Below are 23,717 nucleotides of genomic sequence, written 5' to 3'. Positions count from 1 at the left end.
AAAACATGCAGCTTTCGAACATCAGCCCATTGACAGAAACAGTGAGCAGCGGGAAGGTACCAGTGCAGGCAGCGAAGTCGCCCGGTCCCTTACTACCAAACATTCCGAGGCTATGGAACATGAACAGACATCCGCGCCCGCTTCGTGGGCCGAGGACGTCGAGCCACAAGATTCCGACCCGCGGCCAGCTGAGGCGCCGCCGGATCATGCGGCATAAGCAGCACAGGGAGGACCGCGTTTGGCGGGGGGTGACATTACTTCCGATGTTCGCTTCTCTCCAACTTCAACATGGATAACCTCGCCCAAACAACGCGTTGCCAGGCTTACCGCCTGGCGACAATGAATATCAACATGATCAGTTCTCCTGTCAAGATCCAACTTTTGAAAGAAACCATACGAGCCATGGGAGTTGACTTTGCTTTCCTACAAGAAGTGAAAACGACTGCACTCCCGCACTTTTACGGTTACGCCACACATGTGACGCCCGGTAGCCCTGCAGACACCGGAGTGGCAATATTAGTGCGTGAAGGTATTGAAGTTACCGACGTCACGTTTCTTCCCTCCGCGCGAGGAATAGCATTTACGGCACTCAACACCCGATTCATTAATGTTTACGCGCCGTCGGGTACCACAAGACGTCACGACCGCGCCAGATTCTACTCCACAGATGTCGCTCCCCTTTTCCTTGGACGATACGACCACAGCGTCTTCGCCGGCGATTTTAATTGCGTACTTCATCCCAAGGACCAAATCCCACATTACATGCCTTGTCCGGAACTGGGTGCGATGATCCAAGAACTTCACTTTTGCGACACGTGGGAAAAAGTCCACGGTAACCGCTCTGGCCACACTCATCTTACCAGTCATTCGGCCAGCCGACTTGACCGCATATACGTGTCACAAGATCTCACACAAGGTGTGGTGGACGCCGAATTATGGCCTCAAGCCTATTCCGATCACAGTGCCTATATCTGCACTATGCACCTACGCCCCCAACAAGTCTGGCGCAGCAATGGCTTTTGGAAGCTCAACATAACTCATCTCCAGGACCTGGATTGCCGTCGGCAAGTTGCAGCAACGTGGACTGACTGTGAACGCCGCCACCCACGATACACCTCGACCCTGGAGTGGTGGCTCCTCTGTGCCAAACCAGCAATCCGTAGGACACTTATGCGATATGGCAAGGACGTGACTGCGTGGCATCGACAGACCCTCGATTTTTACTACGCGGCACTCAGGGACCTCGACGCCTTACCCCCTTCCCCGGAGAGACAACATGACCAAAGCAGAAACAAGGCTCACATACTATCATTGACGAAGCGTAGACTAGAAGGTGCAGTAGTCCGCTCGCGACGGCACGACCGAACGGTTGCAGAGGAACCCACTATGCACCACGTTGTGGCGGATAAGCGCCGACAACGTCAACATTTAATCACACAACTCAGGACACACGACGGTCGCTTATGTACGACCCAAGCAACCATAGTAAAGGCGGTGGAGGATCATTTTCGTCATCTTTACAAGGAAAGAACCGTCAATGACGAGGCCACTACTGAAGTGTTACAGCAGATAACACGTACTATCGACGAGGCTACCGTGAATGCACTAACAGAGGAAATCTCACTCGAAGAAGTCGAAGACGCCGTGGACAAAGGTGCGGCCAATAAATCTCCTGGACCTGATGGATTGCCCATCGAATTCTACCGGACTTTCCGTGACCTCATGATGCCTCGCTGGGTTATAATGTTCCGCGAACTTATGTCTCCAGACTGTGTTGTGCCGCCAGCGTTTGTAGAAGGTCTCCTCATACCAGTACACAAGCCAGGTGGAGGGCTATCGATTAACGACTATCGGCCGCTTACAATGTTGAACGCCGATTACAAGATTTTCACCAGGATTATGGCGAGCCGTATTAAGACGACTTTGCCGATGATCCTCGCTCCAGAACAGACGTCGCAGGGGGGAGAAGCCAACATACACACGGCCACCGGTGACTGCAGGGACTTAATAGCGATCGCTTCTGCGTGCCGTCTGAGAGCGGCGATCGTCTCCGTCGATTTCAACCGCGCCTTTGATAGAGTGCACCAAAACTTCCTCCTACGAGTGATGGACTGTATGGGCTTCCCCCCGGGCCTCATCGACACCCTACGGCGTCTTTGGACCGCAGCCAGCTCACACGTCCAGGTCAATGGAAGGACGGTAGGACCAGTACCCATTAAGAGGTCTCTACGACAGGGTTGTCCCCTTTCTACCTACCTTTATGCAATCGCACTCGAGCCACTCCTAGGGGGCCTTAACCACCGCCTATCTGGTATCACGCTGCGGGACGTCACCTTTCGCTATAGGACATACGCTGACGACCTGCTACTGCTGGTTCGTTCCAAGGACGAAGTTCAAAGCGTACTAACCTGGATTGAGCGATACGGACAGGCCGCAGGCAGTCTTCTGAACATCAACAAGTCGGCGGCGTTGGACATTGGGCGTGGTCTCGGACCGGAAGCCCTCGCTCCCCTCCCACCAGTTTCTGATCTGCGATATTTGGGCATCACGTTCAAGAAAGATGTACGTCAAACAGCTGCAGCAAACTACCGACGGTTATTACAGATCATACGCGCAATGGTGCGACAGAACCTGCTCCGGGACTTGAATCAGCTACAACGTGTTGAATACTTGAACCTCCACGTAGCATCCAAACTCAACCACGTGGCACAGGTCCTCCCACTACCGCTGCATATAGGTCGCCGGCTTCAGGCGGCCTTCAGTTACTACGTTTCCGCAGGTCATATCTTTAAAGTACGATACGACACTCTTACCCTCCCAGTGCACAAAGGAGGGCTGGGATTGGTCAACGTCAGGGCGAGAGCAGCTGCCCTTTACATGAGCAACATGAGGAAACGATGGAAAAGTCAATATACCTCTCTCACGGGTCGTTTACTACAGGTTCTGATGCCAGCCTCTAACGTCCCGCCGGTGTCGGTTGCGCACGTCGCACCACAGCTCTCCCATGTGTCGACCTTCATTCTTGATTACAGCTATGTCAGCTTGAACCTCCCCGCCACACGTCCACCGAAGGCGAAAGATTTTTATACTAACCTTCTGCGGGCTGTTCACCATAACGTGGTGGAAAACAAGTACCCTACGGTTCGCTGGCCAAGAGTGTGGAAAACGATACACCACCACTTTCTGTCATCCACGGTGCGTTCGAAGTGGTATCAGATCGCCAACAAAAAATATGCCACACGCCAGCGACTTCACACTATCGGACTGGCAGACTCCCCTTATTGCCCAGATTGTCACCTTTTGGATACTGATGAACATCGTTTTACTTGCGCATCATCGTCCGGAGTTTGGCGACTAACACAGAAGATACTGGCTTGTTACCTCCGGGTTACACCTGATATGATTGACCCGCAGACCCTACTCTGTCCCGATGAAACTTACTTTCCGGCTGCAAAATATCATGCGCTTACATGGTTCAAGGGACTTACCGTCGCCTACATCTTTAGCGACGGAGTGAAAGAGCAGCTTGATTACTGGTGGTTCCTACAAAATGCTCACAATGCCCTCGAACGCACACCGAAATACCGTACGCACTTCGCAAATTATTTACGCAGCGTTTTCGTTAACCCCCCACTCAGCTGGGGAGTGCCAGGCTGTGGTTAATGTGCTGTGCCGCATCACACTAACGGCTCAACGTTCTGCCTTGTGAGCCATGACCAAAGGAAGAGACAAGCTGCTGCAAGGCTACTGTTTTCCTTGAGGCACTAGCGAAGCAGAGTGCCTCCGTTGCAGATGCCCTTCAAAGGCGCTATTGGAGATTTCAGATAACTATGGCAAGGCTCCAAGTGGAACCAGTTACATTATTGAAGAACCTTTTAGTTAGAATTACATCAGTGGTTTATATTTTTATTTTTTTTTTATTACTCTTTTATGCCACCTTTGTTGTTGTAGCACTTACTTGTAACACTTACTTACTAGAATTCTCATTTGTACACGCTCCCTAAATGTAATCATATAAAAAAATAAGAAAAAGTGGCGACGAATAGCCCTAACCTTGATTCCCATACTTCCCCTGGTCTATAGGCAGCTCTCTGGGGTGGGCTTACTCAGGAGCCAACGCCTGAAGTGGATCAGATTTTTTTTTGTTATAGGATGACAAGTGGCGGTGGCACTTAGGTTTCTTTTTTATTTTCTTATTTTTTATTTATTTATTTTTTTAGTTCCATTTTCCTAATGGGCTTTTTAAGGGAAAAAAGTGGTCCAAAAAGGGGGTAGCGTCTAAAGAGACAAAAAAAAGCGGTTATAAAAAAAAACAAACAAAAAAAAAGAAAAAATAAAAAAATATAAAAAAATGAAAAAATAATAAAATAATAAAAAAGGGGGTAACAAACAAAAAAATTAAAAAAAAATAAAAAAAATAAAAAAAATAAAAAAAACAAAAAAACAAAAAAGGGGTATGATTCCTGCTTTGGGTGCAGTCAGTAAAAAAAAAAAAAAAAAGTGGTCAGCGCGACGGAATGTCGTACCTAATGGCACGGGTTCAATTCCCGGCTGAGTCGGAAATTTTTTCCGCTCAGGGACTGGGTGTTGTGTTGTCCTTGTCATCGTCATTTCATCCCCATCGACACGCAAGTCGCCGAAGTGGCATCGGAAGACTTGCACCAGGCGAATGGTCTACCCGACGGAAGGCCCTAGCCACACGAAATTAACATTTACATCACCAGAATCTGACAGGTACCTTATTCGTATGCTCTCTGTACCAGAAGACTTGCTTTTATTAAGTGCTTTAAGCTGCTTCACTACACCGTGGAGATCTTCTTCCAAGTTACTCATTTTGGCAGCTGTTCTCTCTTCGTAATTTGGAATATTTACTTCGGCGTCTTTGGTGAGGGAATTTCAGAAAACTGTGCTTAAAAAGTCCACTGTAGTGGCACTGTCATCGGTTAACTTACCATAGGTATCGTGCAGTGAAGATATTGATTGTGCCTTGCTTCTGGTGTACTTTACAAACGGCCACAATCTGTTTGGATTTTCGATCAGATTTCAAGGCAGAGTTTCATTGTGGAAGCTATTAGTAACATCTTCCATTGAAGTCCGCGACAAGTTTCGAGCTTCAGTAAAACATCGTCGATCTTGGAGACTTTGTGTTCTTTTAAATTTGGCATGCTTATTTCACTGCTTCTGCAACAATGTTCTGACCTCTTTTGTGTACCATGGGGGATCTATTTCTTTGGATTGAAACCACATCTCGTCTACAGTTACATAGTTAATTGGGAAAGGGATGGAGGCTGAATCCTAGGAAGGCGTTGAGCAAATTATTACCTTTTTTTCAAGTAGATATTTTTGTGTTTACTTTTGGTGGATTTGGCTGTTGCAGTGGTCGCTCTCGCTTCAACGATCTTGTTGTCAGCAGTCCATGAATCCGTCATGATGCTTCCTACACTCATGCTCATAAATTAAGGATAATGCTGATACTTGGTGAAACAACGCTTTGGTGGGCAGTTTGCGGGCTTAAATCACCTCGGGGTATGACCATGCGGTGCATTTGGCCTGCAGTCGTCGCACGGTGGCGTTGGCAGCAGTCCACATCTGCAGAGGTGTGTTGGTGCATGCAAAGTACGGTGCAGCAAGTAAATGTGCAGTCGTTTTCAGACGTGCTAATGGCGACTGTGTTTTGAAAATGGCTCAAAGGACACGTATTGATGACATTTTGAGGGGTAGAAGACTTGGGCGACTGGAGGCTGGTCAAACACGGCAGGTCGTAGCACGGGCCCTCTGTGTGCCACAAAGTGTGACCTCAAGATTAATTGCAACGATTCCAGCGGACAGGAAACGTGTCCAGGCGCTACAGTATGGGACTTCCACAGTGTACAACACCACAACAAGACCGACATCTCACCATCAGTGCCCGCAGACGACCACGGAATACTGCAGGTAGCCTTGCTCGGGACCTTACCGCAGCCACTGGAAGAGTTGTCTCCAGACACACAGTCTACACACGACTGAACAGACTTGGTTTATTCGCCCGGAGACCTGCAAGGTGCATTCCACTGACTCCTGGTCACAGGAGAGCCCGTAAAGCCTGGTGTTGAGAACACAGTACATGGTCATTGGAACTGTGGTCCCAGGTTATGTTCACAGACGAGTCCAGGTATAGTCTGAAGAGTGATTCTCGCCGGCTTTTCACCTGGCGTGAAACAGGAACCAGATACCAACCCCTTAATGTCCTTGAAAGGGACCTCTATGGAGGTCGTGGTTTGATGGTGTAGGGTGGGATTATGATTGGTGCACGTACACCCCTACATGTCTGACAGAGGAACTGTAACAGCTCAGGTGTATCGCGACGTCATTTTGCACCAGTATGTCCGCCTTTACAGGGGTGCAGTGGGTCCCACCTTCCTCCTGGTGGATGATGAAGCACTGCCCCACCGCGCTGCCATTGTGGAGGAGTACCTTGAAACAGAAGATATCAGGCGAATGGAGTGGCCTGGCTGTTCTCAAGACCTAAACCCCATCGAGCACGTCTGGGATGCTCTCGGTCGACGTATCGCTGCACGTCTTCAAACCCTACGACACTTCAGGAGCTCCGACAGGCACTGATGCAAGAATGGGAGGCTATACCCCAGCAGCTACTCGACCACCTGATCCAGAGTATTCCAACCCGTTGTGCGGCCTGTGTATGTGTGCATGGTGATCATATCCCATATTTATGTCGGCGTACATGCGCAGGAAACAGTGGCGTTTTCTAGCACGTGAGTTTCGTGACGGTTTTCTCAACACGGCCTAACGGTGTGCGGGACCGTAGCCCAGCTTCATGGAGATGGTTGCGAATGGTCCTCGCCGATACCCCAGGAGTAACAGTGTCCCTAATTTGCTGGGAAGTGGCGGTGCGGTCCCCTACGGCACTGCGTAGGATCCTACGGTCTTGGCGTGCATCCGTGCGTCGCTGCGGTCCGGTCCCTGGTCGACGGCCACGTGCACCTTCCGCCGACCACTGGCGACAACATCGATGTACTGTGGAGACCTCACGCCCCACGTGTTGAGCAATTCGGCGGTACGTCCACCCGGCCTCCCGCATGCCCACTATACGCCCTCGCTCAAAGTCCGTCAACTGCACATACGGTTCACGTCCACGCTGTCGCGGCATGCTACCAGTGTTAAAGACTGCGATGGAGCTCCGTATGCCACGGCAAACTGGCTGACACTGACGGCGGCGGTGCACAAATGCTGCGCAGCTAGCGCCATTCGACGGCCAACACCGCGGTTCCTGGTGTGTCCGCTGTGCCGTGCGTGTGATCATTGCTTGTACAGCCCTCTCGCAGTGTCCGGAGCAAGTATGGTGGGTCTGACACACCGGTGTCAATGTGTTCTTTTTTCCATTTCCAGGAGTGTATTTCATAACGGCTGTAGTCGCCGCAGTGTCTGTTCCTTTAGACATGCATGCGTATCCAAAGGAACTGCATTGAGTTCAGAATAATACAGACACTGCAGTATCATATGTAAACACATAAAAAAAAAGTTTTGCATCACCTCTGTTCAGAGAGTACCGAAACTTGTACAGAAAATTGGAATAGAGATCAACATAAACATCATTTCCGCCCGTCTTATTGCTCATGAAAACCACACATTGTATGTTGTACCACCATACAGCGAGACCTTCAGAGGTGGTGGTCCAGATTGCTGTACACACCGAAACCTCTAATACCCAGTAGCACGTCCACTTACATTGATGCATGCCTGTATTCGTTATGGCATACTTTCCACAAGTTCCTCAAGGCACTGTTGGTTCAGATTGTCCCACTCCTCAACGGCGATTCGGCGTAGATCCGTCAGAGTGGGTGGTGGGGCATGTCGTCCATAAACAGCCCTTTTCAATCCATCCCAGGCATGTTCGATAGGATTCATGTCTGGAGAATGTGCTGCCACTCTAGTCGAGCGATGTTGTTATCCTGAAGGAAGTCATTCATAAGATGTGCATGATGGGGACGCGAATTGTCGTCCATGAAGGAGCTCGCCAATATGCTGCCGATATGGTTGCACTATCGGTCCGAGGATGGCATTCACGTATCGTACAGCCGTTACGGCGCCTTCTATGACCACCAGCGGCGTAAGTCGGCGCCACATAATGCCACCCCAAAACAGCAGCGAACCTCCACCTTGCTGCACTCGCTGGACAGTGTGTCTAAAGCGTTCAGCCTGACCGGGTTGCCTCCAAACACGTCTCCGACGGTTGTCTGTTTGAAGACATATGGGAGATTCATCGGTGAAGAGAACGTGATGCCAGACCCGAGTGGTCCATTCGGCATCTTGGTGGGCCCATCAGTACCACGCTGCATGGTGTCGCGGTAGCAAAGATGGACCTCGCCATGGACATCGGGAGTGAAGCTGCGCATCATGCAACCTATTGCGCACAGTTTGAATTGTAACACGACGTCCTGCGGCTGCACGAAAAGCATTATTCAACAATGGTGGTGTTGCTGTCAGGGTTCCACGGAGACATAATCCGTAGGTAACGGTCGTCCACGGCAGTAATAGCCCTTGGGCGGCCTGAGTGAGGCATGCCATCGACAGTTCCTGTCTCTCTGCATCTCCTCATGTCCGAACAACATCGCTTTGGTTCACTCCGAGACGCCCGGGCACTTCCCTTGTTGAGAGCCCTCTCTGGCACAAAGTAACAATGCAGACGCGCTCTAACCGCGGTATTGACCGTCTAGGCATGGTTGAACTACAGACAACACGAGCCGTGTACCTCCTTGCTGGTGGAGTGACTGGAACTGATCGGCTGTCTTATCCCCTCCGTCTAATACGCGCTGCTCATGCATGGTTGTTTACATCTTTGGGCAAGTTTAGTGACATCTCTGAACATTCAAAGGGGCTGTGTGATACAATATCCACAATAAACGTCTATCTTCAGGAGTTCTGGGAGCTGGGGCGATGCAAAACTTTTTTTAATGTGTGTATTTATTCTATCGTTTCTGAACACTTCAGATCCTTTGTAAAAATTTCGGCTTAACTTATCTCCCCGTTTTTAGTCGGTATCTAGAAAGATTTGAGCCTCACTGCTTCCCATTATCTCTTGGAGCTCTGGTTCTTTCCCAACACAGCTACGACAGTTTACAACTACGTTACTGATTGCTGCTATGTCTACCCTCCTCCTGTGTTGTTGTTCCTGCAACCTTTGAAAATCGAGCCCTTTTTGCACTGTCCTGACGCCCTTTAACCTACACCTGCTCTCAAAGCAGCTTCCATCAAAAAAGTTCTTGATTATTTTAATGGTTTTTTACCTTTACTACGAATGCTATGTAATGAAGCAATAACTCTGCCATCTGAAGATAGGTTAAACTCGAAACAAGAGTTGACGGAAAAAATGCTGATACACGAAAGATGAGACTGCTGCCCGTCTTCAGCATTTTATCCGACAGTCGTCGTGCAACAAACCGTGTATAAGAATTAACTCACCATTTACTGAGTAAAACTGATTAATTTGAATACTTGTGTCAATATAATTATTAGTGTGTACATGTCATCAAACTATTGTTGTCCCAAGTCTCGTCTCATTTAGGTACTTGTGATGGCACGTTCGTTATTAAAGGACGATAATTTTCTTCCGAGCGGTTAAGTTCTTGGATTGCTGCCGGTCGTTCTGAGAGTTATCAACCCTGAACTTTCACTGTTGATAGTCCTGCAATTCCCGTGTTGAAGGAATGCGCAACATTTACAGATGAACAAGCAGAGGGGGCCTCAAACTTCCAATATTTATTGCAATAACATTGTGTCAATATATCGCGCGAAAGTGCGAGTAGTAGAACGGCACAATATTATTGGCCAAGAGTTATGCCGGGGACGCGTCGGTTTAGAACTCTGCATTAGCGGCGAACAGTACAGACGAAATCATCTGAAAAGCTTCCAGTAAACATTTCAGTGGAACAGGGACTCATTTACTGGAGCATAGATTCGTGACGCACAACAGCAACAACTAATTACAAATTGTTTAAAAAGTAAACTGTGTAATTAATCGTGTACATAACTGTTTTCAACGTATTTCCCTAGAGTAACAACTGTTGGAAATTATGCAAAACAATTATTTACTGATTACGGATTGAAAGCTTACATGATCTTATGTCAGTGGTGTCTCAACTGTTGCAAGGAAAAGAAAAACATGTTACCCACTGGACGGTTGGCCTGATCTTATTTGATATCCTGGAAACTGCTTCAAGCAAATAAACATTTTTGCTTACTGTCCTGACAGCATGATCTTCAGTTTCCTCTGCTGCTGTCGACAACGAGGTATCCGGCGTTTCCAAAACAGTCAGGAATTCATTTCTCAAAGTAACGCTTGGTACTTCAATATACTGTACATCCTCCACCACACTCTTTGATATTTTGTCATTTATTTGTTTGAATTCTTTGCGGAAATTCGTTCGGAGCGAATTAAATTTCTCTCAGTTTCAGCAGGAATCGCCGTTTATTGCGCATCACTGTCTTTACACGGTACAATATATTACGCAGTATATTGAGCGAGCGCCAATATTTTAATGCTCTGCGATCTACTTGAATATATTGCGCAAGCCGCCAATCCCATACACAGACCATCAATATTATTGCGCAATACTGAGTATTGTGTAATAAACGTTGAGCGTGTGATGGCCCCTTCACTCTGCTAAGAGAGAGAGAGAGAGAGAGAGAGAGAGAGAGAGAGACTGGACCCACTGCACAGTGCCCGTGTGTTGGCAGAACGGCTGGACATCGCTGCACTGCGCGGCGCGCGCCGGCTACATCGACGTGGTGCGCCTGCTGGTGGAGTCCGGGGCTTCCCCCAAGAGCGAGACCAACTACGGCAGCGCCCCCATCTGGTTCGCCGCCGCAGAGGGCCACAACGACGTGCTCAAGTACCTCATGACCAAGGAGCACGACACATACTCGCTGATGGACGACCGCAGGGTAAGGCTCGCTGCGCGCTTTACTCACTTCTGTTTCTGCCACTATAGTTCAATTCTTTTATCTTGGCGTACCGCGCATGCCCGCCCAGACACGGGAGATTGCTGCGTTGCCAGTTGTACGCGCCAAGAGAAGCAGCGCCATAGTATAGTTCGTAAACTTACGTTAGGGGGGGGGGGGGGGGGGGGGGGGAGACCGCGCAGTTTATGAAGTAAAGCCACCACGGCCGCATTAACCCTTTCGCTGCTACAGAGACGTGCTCCCCGCATTCCGCGCTGTGCGCGATTTTGTCATCACTGCACTGCTCGCCTGTGCAGACACATGATGTTTCGACTGCATTGACACAGTTTATCATTCGATTTCACAAAAACTATTTGGTCCAAAAATTTGATTTTTACACATCTTCTTGACTGATACCTTCCCCCCATTAATGACTTAATTTTATTTTGATGTTCAACGCAGTTATTGTGCAGCATTAGATGTAGTAAACCACTGCACGAAATTTTTAAGAGTTTGCAGACGTAGAAGTCCATAGCGTATACTTTCTGTACGGTCGATTTTAGTTGCCACTAGAAATTTCAAAAAATTACATTCAAACGAATAAAATTCAAGAAGTAAGACACTTCTATATTGTTTTTAAATAAATAAAATATTAAGCACCAAACAAGGCTTGAACTCAGATTCTTTTACTTGGTAGCCATACACCTTAACCACTACGCTAATGCAGTTCATCATTGAACAGTTATCCCGGAGGACTTCAAAATATCACCCAAAATACCGGCAAACACTGTTGGTATGACTATGAATTACTCACGTTTGGTCGAAGTAAATTAGGAAATAAACAATTACCGCTGTTCTTTATTGAGAAAAAGCGGTTAGTGAGAATGGTACAAACACCTTTCCTTGCTATCGCCTGAATTAGGAGGCTTATTGCTTGTTTGGTTTATTCAATTAATAGAATATGAAGCAGTTGGTATAAATAATGCTTTTTCCAAACTTTCTATAAAAGAAAGTCTGCTATCAAGACATTGCTTTTGTTCAATTACTTTATTTACGACTGAACGTTTCTAAAACTGAAGACATTCGTTCATGCTCTGCACTGCAGTCGAGTTCTGGCAACGTCGTTCTCTGTTCATTGGCTGACTGTGTTTTGTGACGTCAAATGCGCAGAACGAACCTAAACTCGGCCGCCGTCGTAAATGATGCGCACTTTGGTGACTTGTACGAGTTACTAGTCAGATGAAGGTACAACAGTTGAGGACATCAACTGTTGAGACTGGATATGCTACGCGTGTGTCTACCAGAGAAAGACATACACCCTCCGTGGTTCATAATGAGGTACGGGTTTGTAAGTGATTGACTGGCACGCCTCCTCTTTTCTCATGAATTGTTTTAAGTATATTTTATCTTTTGTCTGAATACTGGTTTGATCCAGCTCTCGTACCCTGTGCAAGCCTCTTCATAAATACTTCATTTGAGCTCCATTTGAACTCGCTTGCTGTAATCAACTACACTGCACAATAGAATTAAAGGATCACGTTTTCGAACACCATGATTCCCACACACTGCGACGCTTAACTTTAAAATTTGGGTCAAAGGCGCGTACAACTTTCTCTGTTATGATGCAAAACCGTGGCTCCCTGTCTAACAATACCACCACTTGCAAAGTAGGTTAGAAATCAGATTAATAATGTTGCTCACGCAGCATATGTTCGCTTTATCGGGCAGCAACAAAGTTATTGACTGTGGATGGTATCGTCAGAATGGCAATAATGAAGTCACTGAAAAAATGTCATTAATTTTGGCACTTATCTTGAATGGATCCCCACGTAGATTTTGTCGAAGTTGTTATGGCTCATCTTGCTGATTCTAGGGTGATTCCCCTTTGACTGCTAGAAGGTCCAGATCTGTATTTTAGCAATATTTGAAGACGTAACAAATGGGTTTTTCAGGAAATTCTTAATGATCAAACAATCCCAGATCAGAACAATAGTATGGTAGAAATAATTTTTGACTTGGTGGTCACGATCCACATTTTTATTAAACTTGTTGTAAATTCACGTATACTTCTTCTTAATTGTCACATCATCAAGAAAACAGTTTTGTATCAATCTTCATATATTTAATTTCCACTTGGACCAAACACAAGACTTGACTGTTTTTTTACGAAGCGAAATTACAACTTCTGCAAAGTGAAACAAAGGCTGCTCTTTGCGCATTCACGCCAAAACGGTTACAAGTACGAGTAAGTCAAGTCGTAAGTCAAAGATTACGACAGTCTCACAGAAATGAATACACTCAAGAACCATATCACTGTAATATATCGATACATCGGAGTACCTATACATTAATAAAACCAAATGTGAATATTGTCACAAAAATATGTTTGATACTTCACAGGAAAGTAGTTCGATATTACTGGTATCGGGAACTGGGGTTGGAGTGCCGTAATGGTCACGTAAATATAGAACCATTACATCTGCGACATCAAAATCGGTTTCGACAGCCCTGCATGCAAAAAAAAAAGTGTAAGATGCGTTGATGATGTCACATTGGCACCAGATTCAGCACAATTATGCTCAGTGTCGCCCTGGACGTGTCACACGATAGGAAGGTCGTCCCAGCCCCTCTTACCAACATTTCACCCCTTTTCTTGACGACTCTGCGATGGACGTCAGAACAGCGATGCCCAATGTAGAAAACACACAGTTCTCGTACGAGTAGCCAAGGAAGACATTGCTTGGCGTTCTTCACTCCCTTTGACACTGGTTGACACCCATGGGCGTTTCGTGATCGCACCAGTTTGCAGAGCACAGCGATAGCAATTTTTGCTTTCCTGTACAGGACGGAACCAGGGGTATTGAAAACCATTCGACTAAATTTGAACGTGATCAGAAGCAGTTAGGGATTCTTACGCTTTCCCAGCACTCCCATTTCGTGTCGTCCTGTGTCGTGATGACAGGAGGATGTGACATTGCCAAATGCATGAATAAAACGGCATAGGGTCCCTTTAAGAACGCTCAAATCGCCAATAGTGGCACTTACTCAGCTTTATTGAGAATTTTAAGAATGTACCTGTACAGACAGAACCCATGACGAAGGCCTAGACGCTGGCAGGCCAACGACCCCTTCGACACTCTCCAACCCCAGGTGGCCTACTATCAGGCGCAAGAGCAGGATTGTAGCGGTGGAAGAGTTGCAGCGTAGCCTGCTTGCAGGCGTCTGGTACTCTCATCATGGTGGCTGTCTGTACAGGCACATTTATAAGTTGCTCAACAAAGGCGAGTGGGCGACACCGAGGGTTTCGCCGAACGGGGGAATCTTAGACGAACCCTTTGCCATTTTATTCACGCACAGGTTAATGTCACAACCCCCCCATGATCACGCCGCAAGAGGCCGAAAACTACGAGTGCTGAGAAAACACAAGCATCCTCAGCTGTTTCGGATCACGTTCAGATTTCTTCCAACAGTCCCTAGTGGTTTCATTCCATAGACGAGAGCAAAAACTGTGGTCGCACTGCGATCCAAACAGTTGCGATCACGGTCGATGGGGATGCAACCATACAATGTCCTTAGAAAAAATGGTTCAAATGGCTCTGAGCGCTATGGGACTTAACATCTATGGTCATCAGTCCCCTAGAACTTAGAACTACTTAAACCTAATTAACCTAAGGACATTACACAACACCCAGCCATCACGAGGCAGAGAAAATCCCTGACCCCGCCGGGAATCAAACCCGGGAGCCCAGGCGCGGGAAGCGAGAACGCCACCGCACGACCACGAGCTGCGGGCAATGTCCTTAGAGAAAGGCTGAAACACCCATGGGTGTCAGCAGTGTCAAAGGGTGTGAAGAACGTATTCCTGCTGCACATCGCACTGTGATCTGACGTTTTCGACCGCGAAATGACCGAGAATCAACGCCCGAGCGAAAGGGCTGGTTTCATTGACGCCCTTTGTGGCACCCCCTGCGGTCTTCTTTTGTCGATTCTGAGTAGCAACGTCTGTGGAATGTTTCTGCCTCTACGTCAGAGAACTTACCTGCTGTAACGTATTTCTCCAGCTTCCCTAAGACCTCGTGGTCAAGTTATAATGCGCCCAGTTATATGAGTCTGATGGAATTCCTTTTAACTTACACAAACAGTTTAGCGTTGTTTTAACACATCTGACCACTTAACTGAAGTAAACTGCTACCAGGTTGAATGCCTTAAAATTACGTCAAATTAACCGCAGAATTAGAATACTGGCTTGACATGAAATAATATACAGACTTCTGTAGCTTCCTGATGCCAACAACACGACGCCAGCTCAGTCAGTTAAGGAATAACTTCTTATCACAGTATAGAGGAGGGATTGTATCAGCAAAAGAGCATTATTATCAAGCATTAAATATAGCAGTTAAGTTTAGTACAGTGGTGGTAGCAAATAATAATCATGTATGCTATATTTTGTGTTGTCAGCAAAATGGAGTCTCACTGTTAATATTGCACGCACCAGCTTTAAACTCTTTTATTACAGACAGCTGGCTTAGACTACCATGGAGCCATCTCACTTACTGCCAAACCACTGTCATAAATCTGTGTGTTCTGATTTGTGAGTACAGTTTTTCGTAAGTTTTGATAAAATATTGGCAGTGTGCAAACCACAAAAACTGTACATGACACTCTGTACCAAAATATCATCTGTACTGCAGGAGGAAAAAAGCTATGTGAACATCACTATGGTTTATTACGAAAGTAAATAAACTCACCGATGATGGTGGCTGTACCCACAGGACTGGACTTCTGCATTTATTAATCTGAAAAGACAAAATTGAGGAATGTGTAAAATGAAACACTAAATGGAAAATGACCAAATTATATTTTTATGTTGATTCGTTAACAGATGACTGCTAATAGTTTAAGATGTTTGTTTTCAAGGTAATGTGTACAATATTCACACAGAAGGACTATACAAGTAAAAGGGGATATTGAAATTGTAGAGAGATGGGCAGTACTAATAGTCACATTTTTGTTTGAGTCATGGGAGAGCATCACGGAAATGTTAAAAAGTTGAACTGGCCAAGACTTGAAGATGGAAGAACTAGTACCAAGTAAGGAATCTAGAATTATACTACAGTGCCCATGTATCACTCTCATTGGGACTGCAGAGATAAGATTAGACTAATTATAGTGCCCACAGAGGCATTTAAGCAGTCATTCTTCCCACATTCTTTATACAAATGGGACAGGAAGAGGTCCTGATGTGTGGTACAGTGAGAAGTTGGGCTATACTCTGCCATATATTTAATAGTAGTTTTAGAGTACAGATGCAGCTAAAGAAGGGACTTGTTTTCTGCTGTGATATTGTGCATTTTTACAAATTGGCAATCAATTTTGTACTAGTGTCCTTTTATATAATTTTCTAGTTATAACTTCCACTCTGTTCTCAGTATAGCCATCAATTCTGAATGCTGTGTATTAAAGTAACATTGTTATCCATCAGTAGTCATAAATATCTAGTCATTTTTGTTTGACTTTAATTGCAAATCAGATTCATTTTTAAATTTTTTCTTCTCATTTCAATGTCTTACTCATATTGCTGTAGTTATTCCATTTTAGTCACAATTATATGGACAGCATCCTGTATTCAGACTGTCCTGAATGAAATATTCTCTGATTCCTCTCAGTGAGTGATGAACAGAAATTGGTTCAAAAATTTAAATTTGTGGCTCTGTCATCTCTGAAAACAAGTGTCCACACTTGTTGCATTGTATCACCTCTTCTATAGCAGATAACATATAACACAGGTCTGGTTTGCATAAATAGCAACCTGTAATATGTGCAGACAAAGGTGTATCGATGGCATAGAATGTTCTTTGGATACCTGCTGCATCGATTTAAGGGCTATTTGTGGTATTCAGGATGCACACCAACAGTCTCACATTGTCAGCTGGAGATGCTAGATGATAGTAGGATAGATAGTACTTCCTAACACACTGCAAACAGTCTGCTGATTGTCATGATTAATGTCCCAATAAGATCATTTCACTACAGTCCAAATGCTATCATAATAAATCAAATCTCACAAACAGTTATGACCTATGATCATTTTGCACTCATAGAAGCTGCCTTATTACAAATAAGTTTTTAATTCCAAAACCTTATTGACACAAAAGGATGCCTATATTTGCGCAAATTTCATACTTAAGGTCTGAGAGTGTACGAGAGTGTACTTAAAGGTTGGTTGGTTTGTGGGGTTGAAGGACCAGACTGCAAAGGTCATCAGTCCCTGTACTTAAAGATTTGATGTCAAGTCCTGGGAAAGAAAGTTTCATTATTCTAACAGCTGAAACTTTAAGATTTCCTGTTTTTCTGTCATAATGCCAGATTTTTCAATGAAAATCCTCCACTCTCCCAGAAATTATATTTGTGAAATATATTTAGTTTTCTTTCAGGCAGAAAATTTATTGATGGCATCCCTATTAATATTCAGATGGTGAAAGACATACGATTATTATAAATAGCTCAAATTTGGGGTCTCAGGGAATTTGAATGGGAAGTTAATCCAGACTATAAATTAAATTGAAGAAAAGGCATATGAGAGTTGGTGGAAAGCAAATGCATGATTTGAAGGCACACATTGAAGCCACCCAACATGTTTTTTAATGGCTGGCATATGAGTGTCAGTATTTGTGGCACTGGCGTATTATACCAAAATGGGGGACTTGAAAATGCAGTTCACAACTCAGGTGACTGAGATTCAGGCAGAAATCCTTTGGACTCCAGACTTCAGGCAAACCCAATATCTCCAGAAGCGCTACTCTGGAAAGAGGAATTAGCAGCTGTGACATTGTCAAAGTGATTTTGCTCAACAAAACTAAATGATAAAGAAAGCTAGGAAAGTGTATGTGTTTGGTAGAAATTACAATCATTAACTCTTATCTGACTTACATTAATTTTTTTTTAAATTATGAATTTGGCCAGCTATGGACCGCATACAACTTAAGACTTATGGTGTTTCTTTTTCTTCCGTTCTTCCCAGTACTTCTTCATTTTCTCGCCAACTGCTCGTCTCTGCTCATCTGTCCACACTCTCTTGGGTCGAGGTTTTGGCGCATCTTCTTCATAGTTTGCGTTTTCTATAAGTAGCCTAAAGTTATTCCTGTCACGTATTATTTCTTCTATAGCACCTATTTTGTTGGCATCTTTCTTTACTGCTTCTATCCATCCTACGGTGTTTTTCAGCTTACTAACGTAATTAAAAATTTTCTTTGTAATTCGTGTTTCTTCCATTCTTTTTAAATGTCCATAAAATTTTAGCCATCTCTTCCTCATTGTATCTGTGATCTTTTCTGCATTTTTGTATAGGTCTTCATTTCTCCTTTTAATCCACCTGTTTTCCTTGTTTTTCTCAGGACCTAGAATTTTTCTTAATATTTCTCTCTCTCTTTTTTCTAGTTCTCTTAATTCGCCTTTCTTATTCAATGTTAGGCACTCTGATCCATATGTTGCTTGTGTCCTAATAACTGAATTATAATGTTTAATCTTTGCTTGTATGGATATTGATTCCTTATTGTGGTAGTTTTGTGTTAATTTATATGCAAATTCCAACTTTTTTATTCTTTCTTTATTTGTTGTGTTATCCAGTCCTTTGGCTTGGATCCACTCTCCCAGGTATTTGAATCTATCAACTCTTTTAATTTTTCCATACTTTGTTTTCATAAACTTTTCTGTATTATGTTTGTGTTCTATATACTTGGTTTTTTCGTAGGAAATTTTTAGCCCAGTCTTTTCAGCAATCTCATGTAACATATCAAGCATAACTGTTGCGTCTGTTCGGTTTTCAGTTATCAATGCCATATCATCCACAAAGGCTAAACATTTTACTTCAAATTTGTTCTTTCCTTGGCCCATGCTTATACCCTTTGTGCCTTTGTTTTTTAATGTTTTCCCATGTTTTTACTACTTTATCCAAAACCAAGTTAAACAGAATTGGGGACAGTCCGTCACCTTGTCGAACTCCTGTTTTGATTTTGAATGGTTCAGAAATTTCGCCTTGAAACTTAATTCTTGATGTTGTATCTGTGAGCGTTTGTTCAACAAGTCTTCTGGTGTTTTCATCTGTCCCTGATTCATAAAGTATCTGGAATAGTGTTTGTCTGTCAACTGAGTCGTAGGCCTTCTTGAAGTCTACGAAAGTAACTACTGTATTTTTATTTTGTATAGCTCTCACTCTCAAAGTTGTTTTTAAATTAAGAATCTGTTATGCACATGATCTACCTTTTCTAAATCCTGCTTGATAATCTCCTATATTAGGTCCTGCTTGTTCCTCTATTCTATTTAAAAGTGCTTTAGAAAGTATTTTGTATGTCACTGGTAACAAGGATATGCCCCTGTAGTTGTTGGTGTCTGTTTTATCTCCTTTTTTATGGAGAGGGCAGATCAATGCTTGTTTCCAGTCACTGGGTATGATTCCTTTTGTCCAAATGTCTTTAATTACTTTGTGAATTTTCTGACATGCGGATAAGCCCCCTAGTTTCCACATTTCTGCCACTATCCCATCCTCACCTGGTGCTTTGTTATTCTTCAATGCTTTGATAATCTGTTCTATTTCTTCTACTGTAGGTGGTTCCGACGGTGGATTTTCATGTTGTGGTTTTTGAAATTGTAACCTGTCATTAGGCTCCTCACAATTTAATAGATTTTCAAAGTATTCAGCTAAGATTTGGCAGTTCTCTTTATTGCTTAAAACCATTTTTCCATTTTTATCTTTAAAATGTAAACTTGGTGACTGGAATCCTGTTAAAACTTCTCTGAAAGTCTTATAGAAGTCTCTAGTGTTGTTCCTTTTGAAATCAGAATCCATTTCTTCTAATCTGTCTTTGTCATATTTTCTTTTCACTGATCTGATGATTTTTGCTGTCTTTTTCCTTTCTTCCTTAAACTCTTCCCAGTATTCGTGTTTCTTATTGCTGTTCCATTTTTTCCATGCCTTTAGTCGATTGTCAATTGCTTCATCACACAGCTCATTCCACCATCTGTGTTTTGGTATTCTTCGTGGCTGTCCCATTTCTTTAACTGACTCTATCATTGTTTCTTTAATTTCTTCCCAATTATCCATTTTTCTTGTGTTTAGTATGTGACAGAATTTGTCCTGCTTTTGCAGCAGAAATTTAGTGTTTACTCTCGGAAATCTTCTTGGTTTTGGTTTAGGTTTGTTTGGTTGCAACATGGTCTTTATTTCTGTCAGATAATGATCTGAGTCTATGTTTAGGCCCTTCCTCACTCTGACATCAAAGATTTCCTTGTAGTTGCGAGTCGTTATTGCCACATGGTCCAACTGATATTCACCTTGATTTGGATTAGGTGATACCCACTTTTTTTTTCTTTCTTGCAAGTTTCCTGAAACATGTCGACATTAATTTTAGATTAAACTGTCTACAAAAATCTATAAGTCTTTCCCCATTTCTGTTGGTTCTTGCATGTTCTGGATAATCTCCAACTACTGATTTAAATTTTATTTCTTTGCCAACTTGTGCATTAAAGTCTCCCACTAAAATTTTTATATGTTCTTTTGGTAATATGGATGTTTCATGTTCAAGCATTTCCCAGAAATCTTCCACTTTGTCAACATTTGTTCTGTTATGTTGGTTAATAGGTGCATGTGCATTTATAATAGTGTAGCGTTTATTGCCTGACTTGAATGTCAGAAATGAAATTCGTTCTGATGGGGAGCTAAAATTAGTTATTGATTCCGTAAGTTGCTGTTTGACCATAAATGCGGTCCCTAATATAGTCGTATTATTGGAATTTTTAATGGCTGGTTTTCCTTTGTAGATCCTGTATCCACCTGATTCAAACGCATTTTCATTCAGATACCTTGTTTCTTGAAGAGCTAATATAAGTATGTTGCATTGATTGAGAGTTTCTGTTAGATGTTTTAATTTTCCAACTTTCATAAGTGTGTTGATATTCAGAGTCCCCAGTAGATGTTTTTTCTTGGGTCTTATCTTTGAAGAAGTACTCGGAAGCTCTGAATCTTTCTTACATGATGTTCTAGGCTCTCCAGAATCCAAAGGCCTAGTTGCAACGCCATGAATAGCGATGGAAGATTGGTTACTTCCTGGAGTAGTTTCCATTTTGAAATTTACCATCATGTCTTAGGTTAAAGTTTGGTTTGGGGAAAGGTAGTTGAACCTTTTGATGATAAAAATTCAAGCATTTAGCTTAGAATTATAAGTGAGGCCGCCACTAACATATGGGACAGGCGCCTTTTGCAGCCACCCACTGTGGGAACAGACGCTACAGTCTGGTGCTTTTATATAAAATTAATGTAAAATAATGTAAAATAATGTAAATTTAAATATCCTGATTCAGCAATGTTGTGTAGTATTTCGTGTTTTTCCTATTTTTTTAAAACACATTTCCTCACTTCATTCAGTACTCCATCAATTTATTGTAGGTATATTTGTGTGGTTTACCATAAGTGAGAAATACTAGGATTGTTAACTTTGGAGTGTGGTATGGTGCTTGCTGTAGCTTTTTCTATTGAGGCAGCTGTAGTGGTGAGGGAATCAGGGGAGTAAATGAGCTTCTGCAATGGTGCGGCAGGATATACCACTAGAGATCAGAAAATTGTGGAACAGGAGCGAAGCATTGCAGCTCATCAAGCTGATCTAGACAAGGCAAGGATACACGTGGTTATATGAGGGAGAAGGGCAGATAGAATTGGGAAGTGGCTGCAAGTAATAGATGGAACAGACATAGGACTTTCCCAGACTTTGTTGTCATTAATGTGGAAAATATATTAGATCTGTAGTCCCATTTAAAAGAAGGTGACCTACATGTAGATGAAGCTGTAGAAACGGCACAACAAACTTTCAGAAGGAATTTGATAAATAAGAAGGTAGAAAAATCTATTAAGAGAAAGTATTATTGTTAGGTGGTTCACATAGTACAAGTGTTGGCCAACAATTTCAGGATGATCTAGGTCCAGAGTACCAACTCAGCAGCTTTTTTAAAACCAACTGCTAGTATTGATTAGCTGATAGAGGATGTAAGATCATTATGTAAAGCTTTGTCAAAGGAAGATTCCGTGGTCACAGTGGGAGTGCCAGGCAACAGTACTGACAGGTTCATAGTGTTCTATAGAGAGTGACCTGATGAAAATAGCTTCAGCAATGAAACATACCAGTATGGGATTTATGTCTGTTTTGGGACACATTCATTGATGTCACTTGAACTCCTCCATCAGGAGAGTTAATTTGGAGTGTACAGTGCCCATGACATGAATGAAAAAAAGGAAACTCGTTAACAAACTCATCACCTTCATTGGAAAATGATTTCATCCAAAAGTAATTCAGATTTAACTGAAGTCTACAATAGAACCATAGATTACTCGAGGAATAAACGGACAACTTTTGTGAGGAGATCCTCTGGATATAGTATGAGGTAGGCTTACACTTGTGCCTTGACACTGATTGTCACTTAAAAATCTTCGCATTGCTGGAGGGAGTCATTGGGTTTCCTGGCCGCTGTCATCATTGTAGTCCAAGTGCTGGTTTTAACAGGTTCAATCATCACAGCTTCATGGAGGTAGTCAAGTTCTTACTTAATGGTTGTCCTTACGGAGAATGGAGTGAGTTATGTCATTCAGAAATGAGGCACCGTATCTGGTCATAAAGACATATGAGCCTGGAAATCTGTGACACACCCCAGGGTAGGTTTGAATACAGGCTTGAAGGTGGCACAGAGGTCATTGAGCTCCTGGAAGGGAACAGTGTCAGAGGTGACTCCATAGGTGATGGAGAATCCGAACAGTGAGAAAGCAACCAGACTGAAAATGTTGCCCACCAGGTGACTATCGACAACAAAGATATCAGCCATGTGATCTTTTTGTAGGCAGCTGTAATTGTGAATTGATGCTGGAGGGGTAACAAACAGTCACCAGACACAGACAATGCATGAGGGAAGGCCAATCCAAGGGAACCCAGATGAGCATACATTTGGAGGTTGACCGAGAAAATGGTAGCTTTTTTGTCAACCTGGAAATGGCTATCCTTACTTGCAATTGTGAGGGTAATAAACAACTCGATAGTGGAAGGACTGTACTGAGAAACAATTGCCTGAAGTTTATGTACCGTCCCTACATGCATGTGGAGAACAGGATCCTAATGTCCCGCCAGATTGCAACCGACAGTTGAGAAATGTCCACCTTCCCATAACAGGTGCAGTGTGTCCAGCAATTGGGACAGTTTGCTTGCAAATGTGCCATGAAGCAGTCTAGATATGACAAAGAACCCCTACTGCCAATGTTGACCATCAGGGGAGGGGGGACAGGCTTTTCGCTGTAGTGTTCAGAGGCCATGGCACATCAGAGATCGATGAATCTCTGCTGCTGCCTGGAATGTAGCTCACAAGAGTCTCCCCCCCCCCCCCCCCCCCCCCAAGGGGTGCAATGCAGCATCTGAACTGCTGGTACTTGTCGCCGAACCATAAGATGCTCTTTACTTCCTGCATGATGCCAAAAGAGTGTTCAGTTTTCAAAATATCGTCCAAGGCAGGGTCATCCAGCTTGAGAGCAGCAGTGTGTACCTCTGTATTGGTAGCGAACTGGACTACTATTTCTTGAATCAAGGAGTTGGAATATGAGGTTTTTCAATCAGAGTTCATACAAGGAAATTGCAACGGTGCCTCAAACCTTGAAAATCAGTCACACAAGTGCAATTTGACTGCCTAGGTTGTGTGTAGCATTGATGAACCTTAAGTCACAGTGGAACCTCTTGGAACCAATATGAACA

General features: G+C 43.8%; 1 protein-coding gene across 1 annotated transcript in view; it reads left to right on the top strand.

Moving 5' to 3' along the window:
• The window catches only part of LOC126416840 (serine/threonine-protein phosphatase 6 regulatory ankyrin repeat subunit A), a 448,195-nt gene that overhangs the window by 296,793 nt on the left and 127,685 nt on the right, over positions 1-23,717 (top strand). Inside the window, exon 14 of the mRNA XM_050084723.1 lies at positions 10,735-10,941. Within this exon, the coding sequence (XP_049940680.1) occupies positions 10,735-10,941 (207 nt within the window). The remainder of the gene's footprint in view (positions 1-10,734; positions 10,942-23,717) is intronic.

Source organism: Schistocerca serialis, chromosome 8 (assembly GCF_023864345.2).
Source record: "Schistocerca serialis cubense isolate TAMUIC-IGC-003099 chromosome 8, iqSchSeri2.2, whole genome shotgun sequence".
In the NCBI taxonomy this organism is placed as follows: domain Eukaryota; kingdom Metazoa; phylum Arthropoda; class Insecta; order Orthoptera; family Acrididae; genus Schistocerca; species Schistocerca serialis.
The sequence above is the reverse complement of the archived record's forward strand: the minus strand, read 5'-3'. Positions and strand labels throughout refer to the sequence as shown.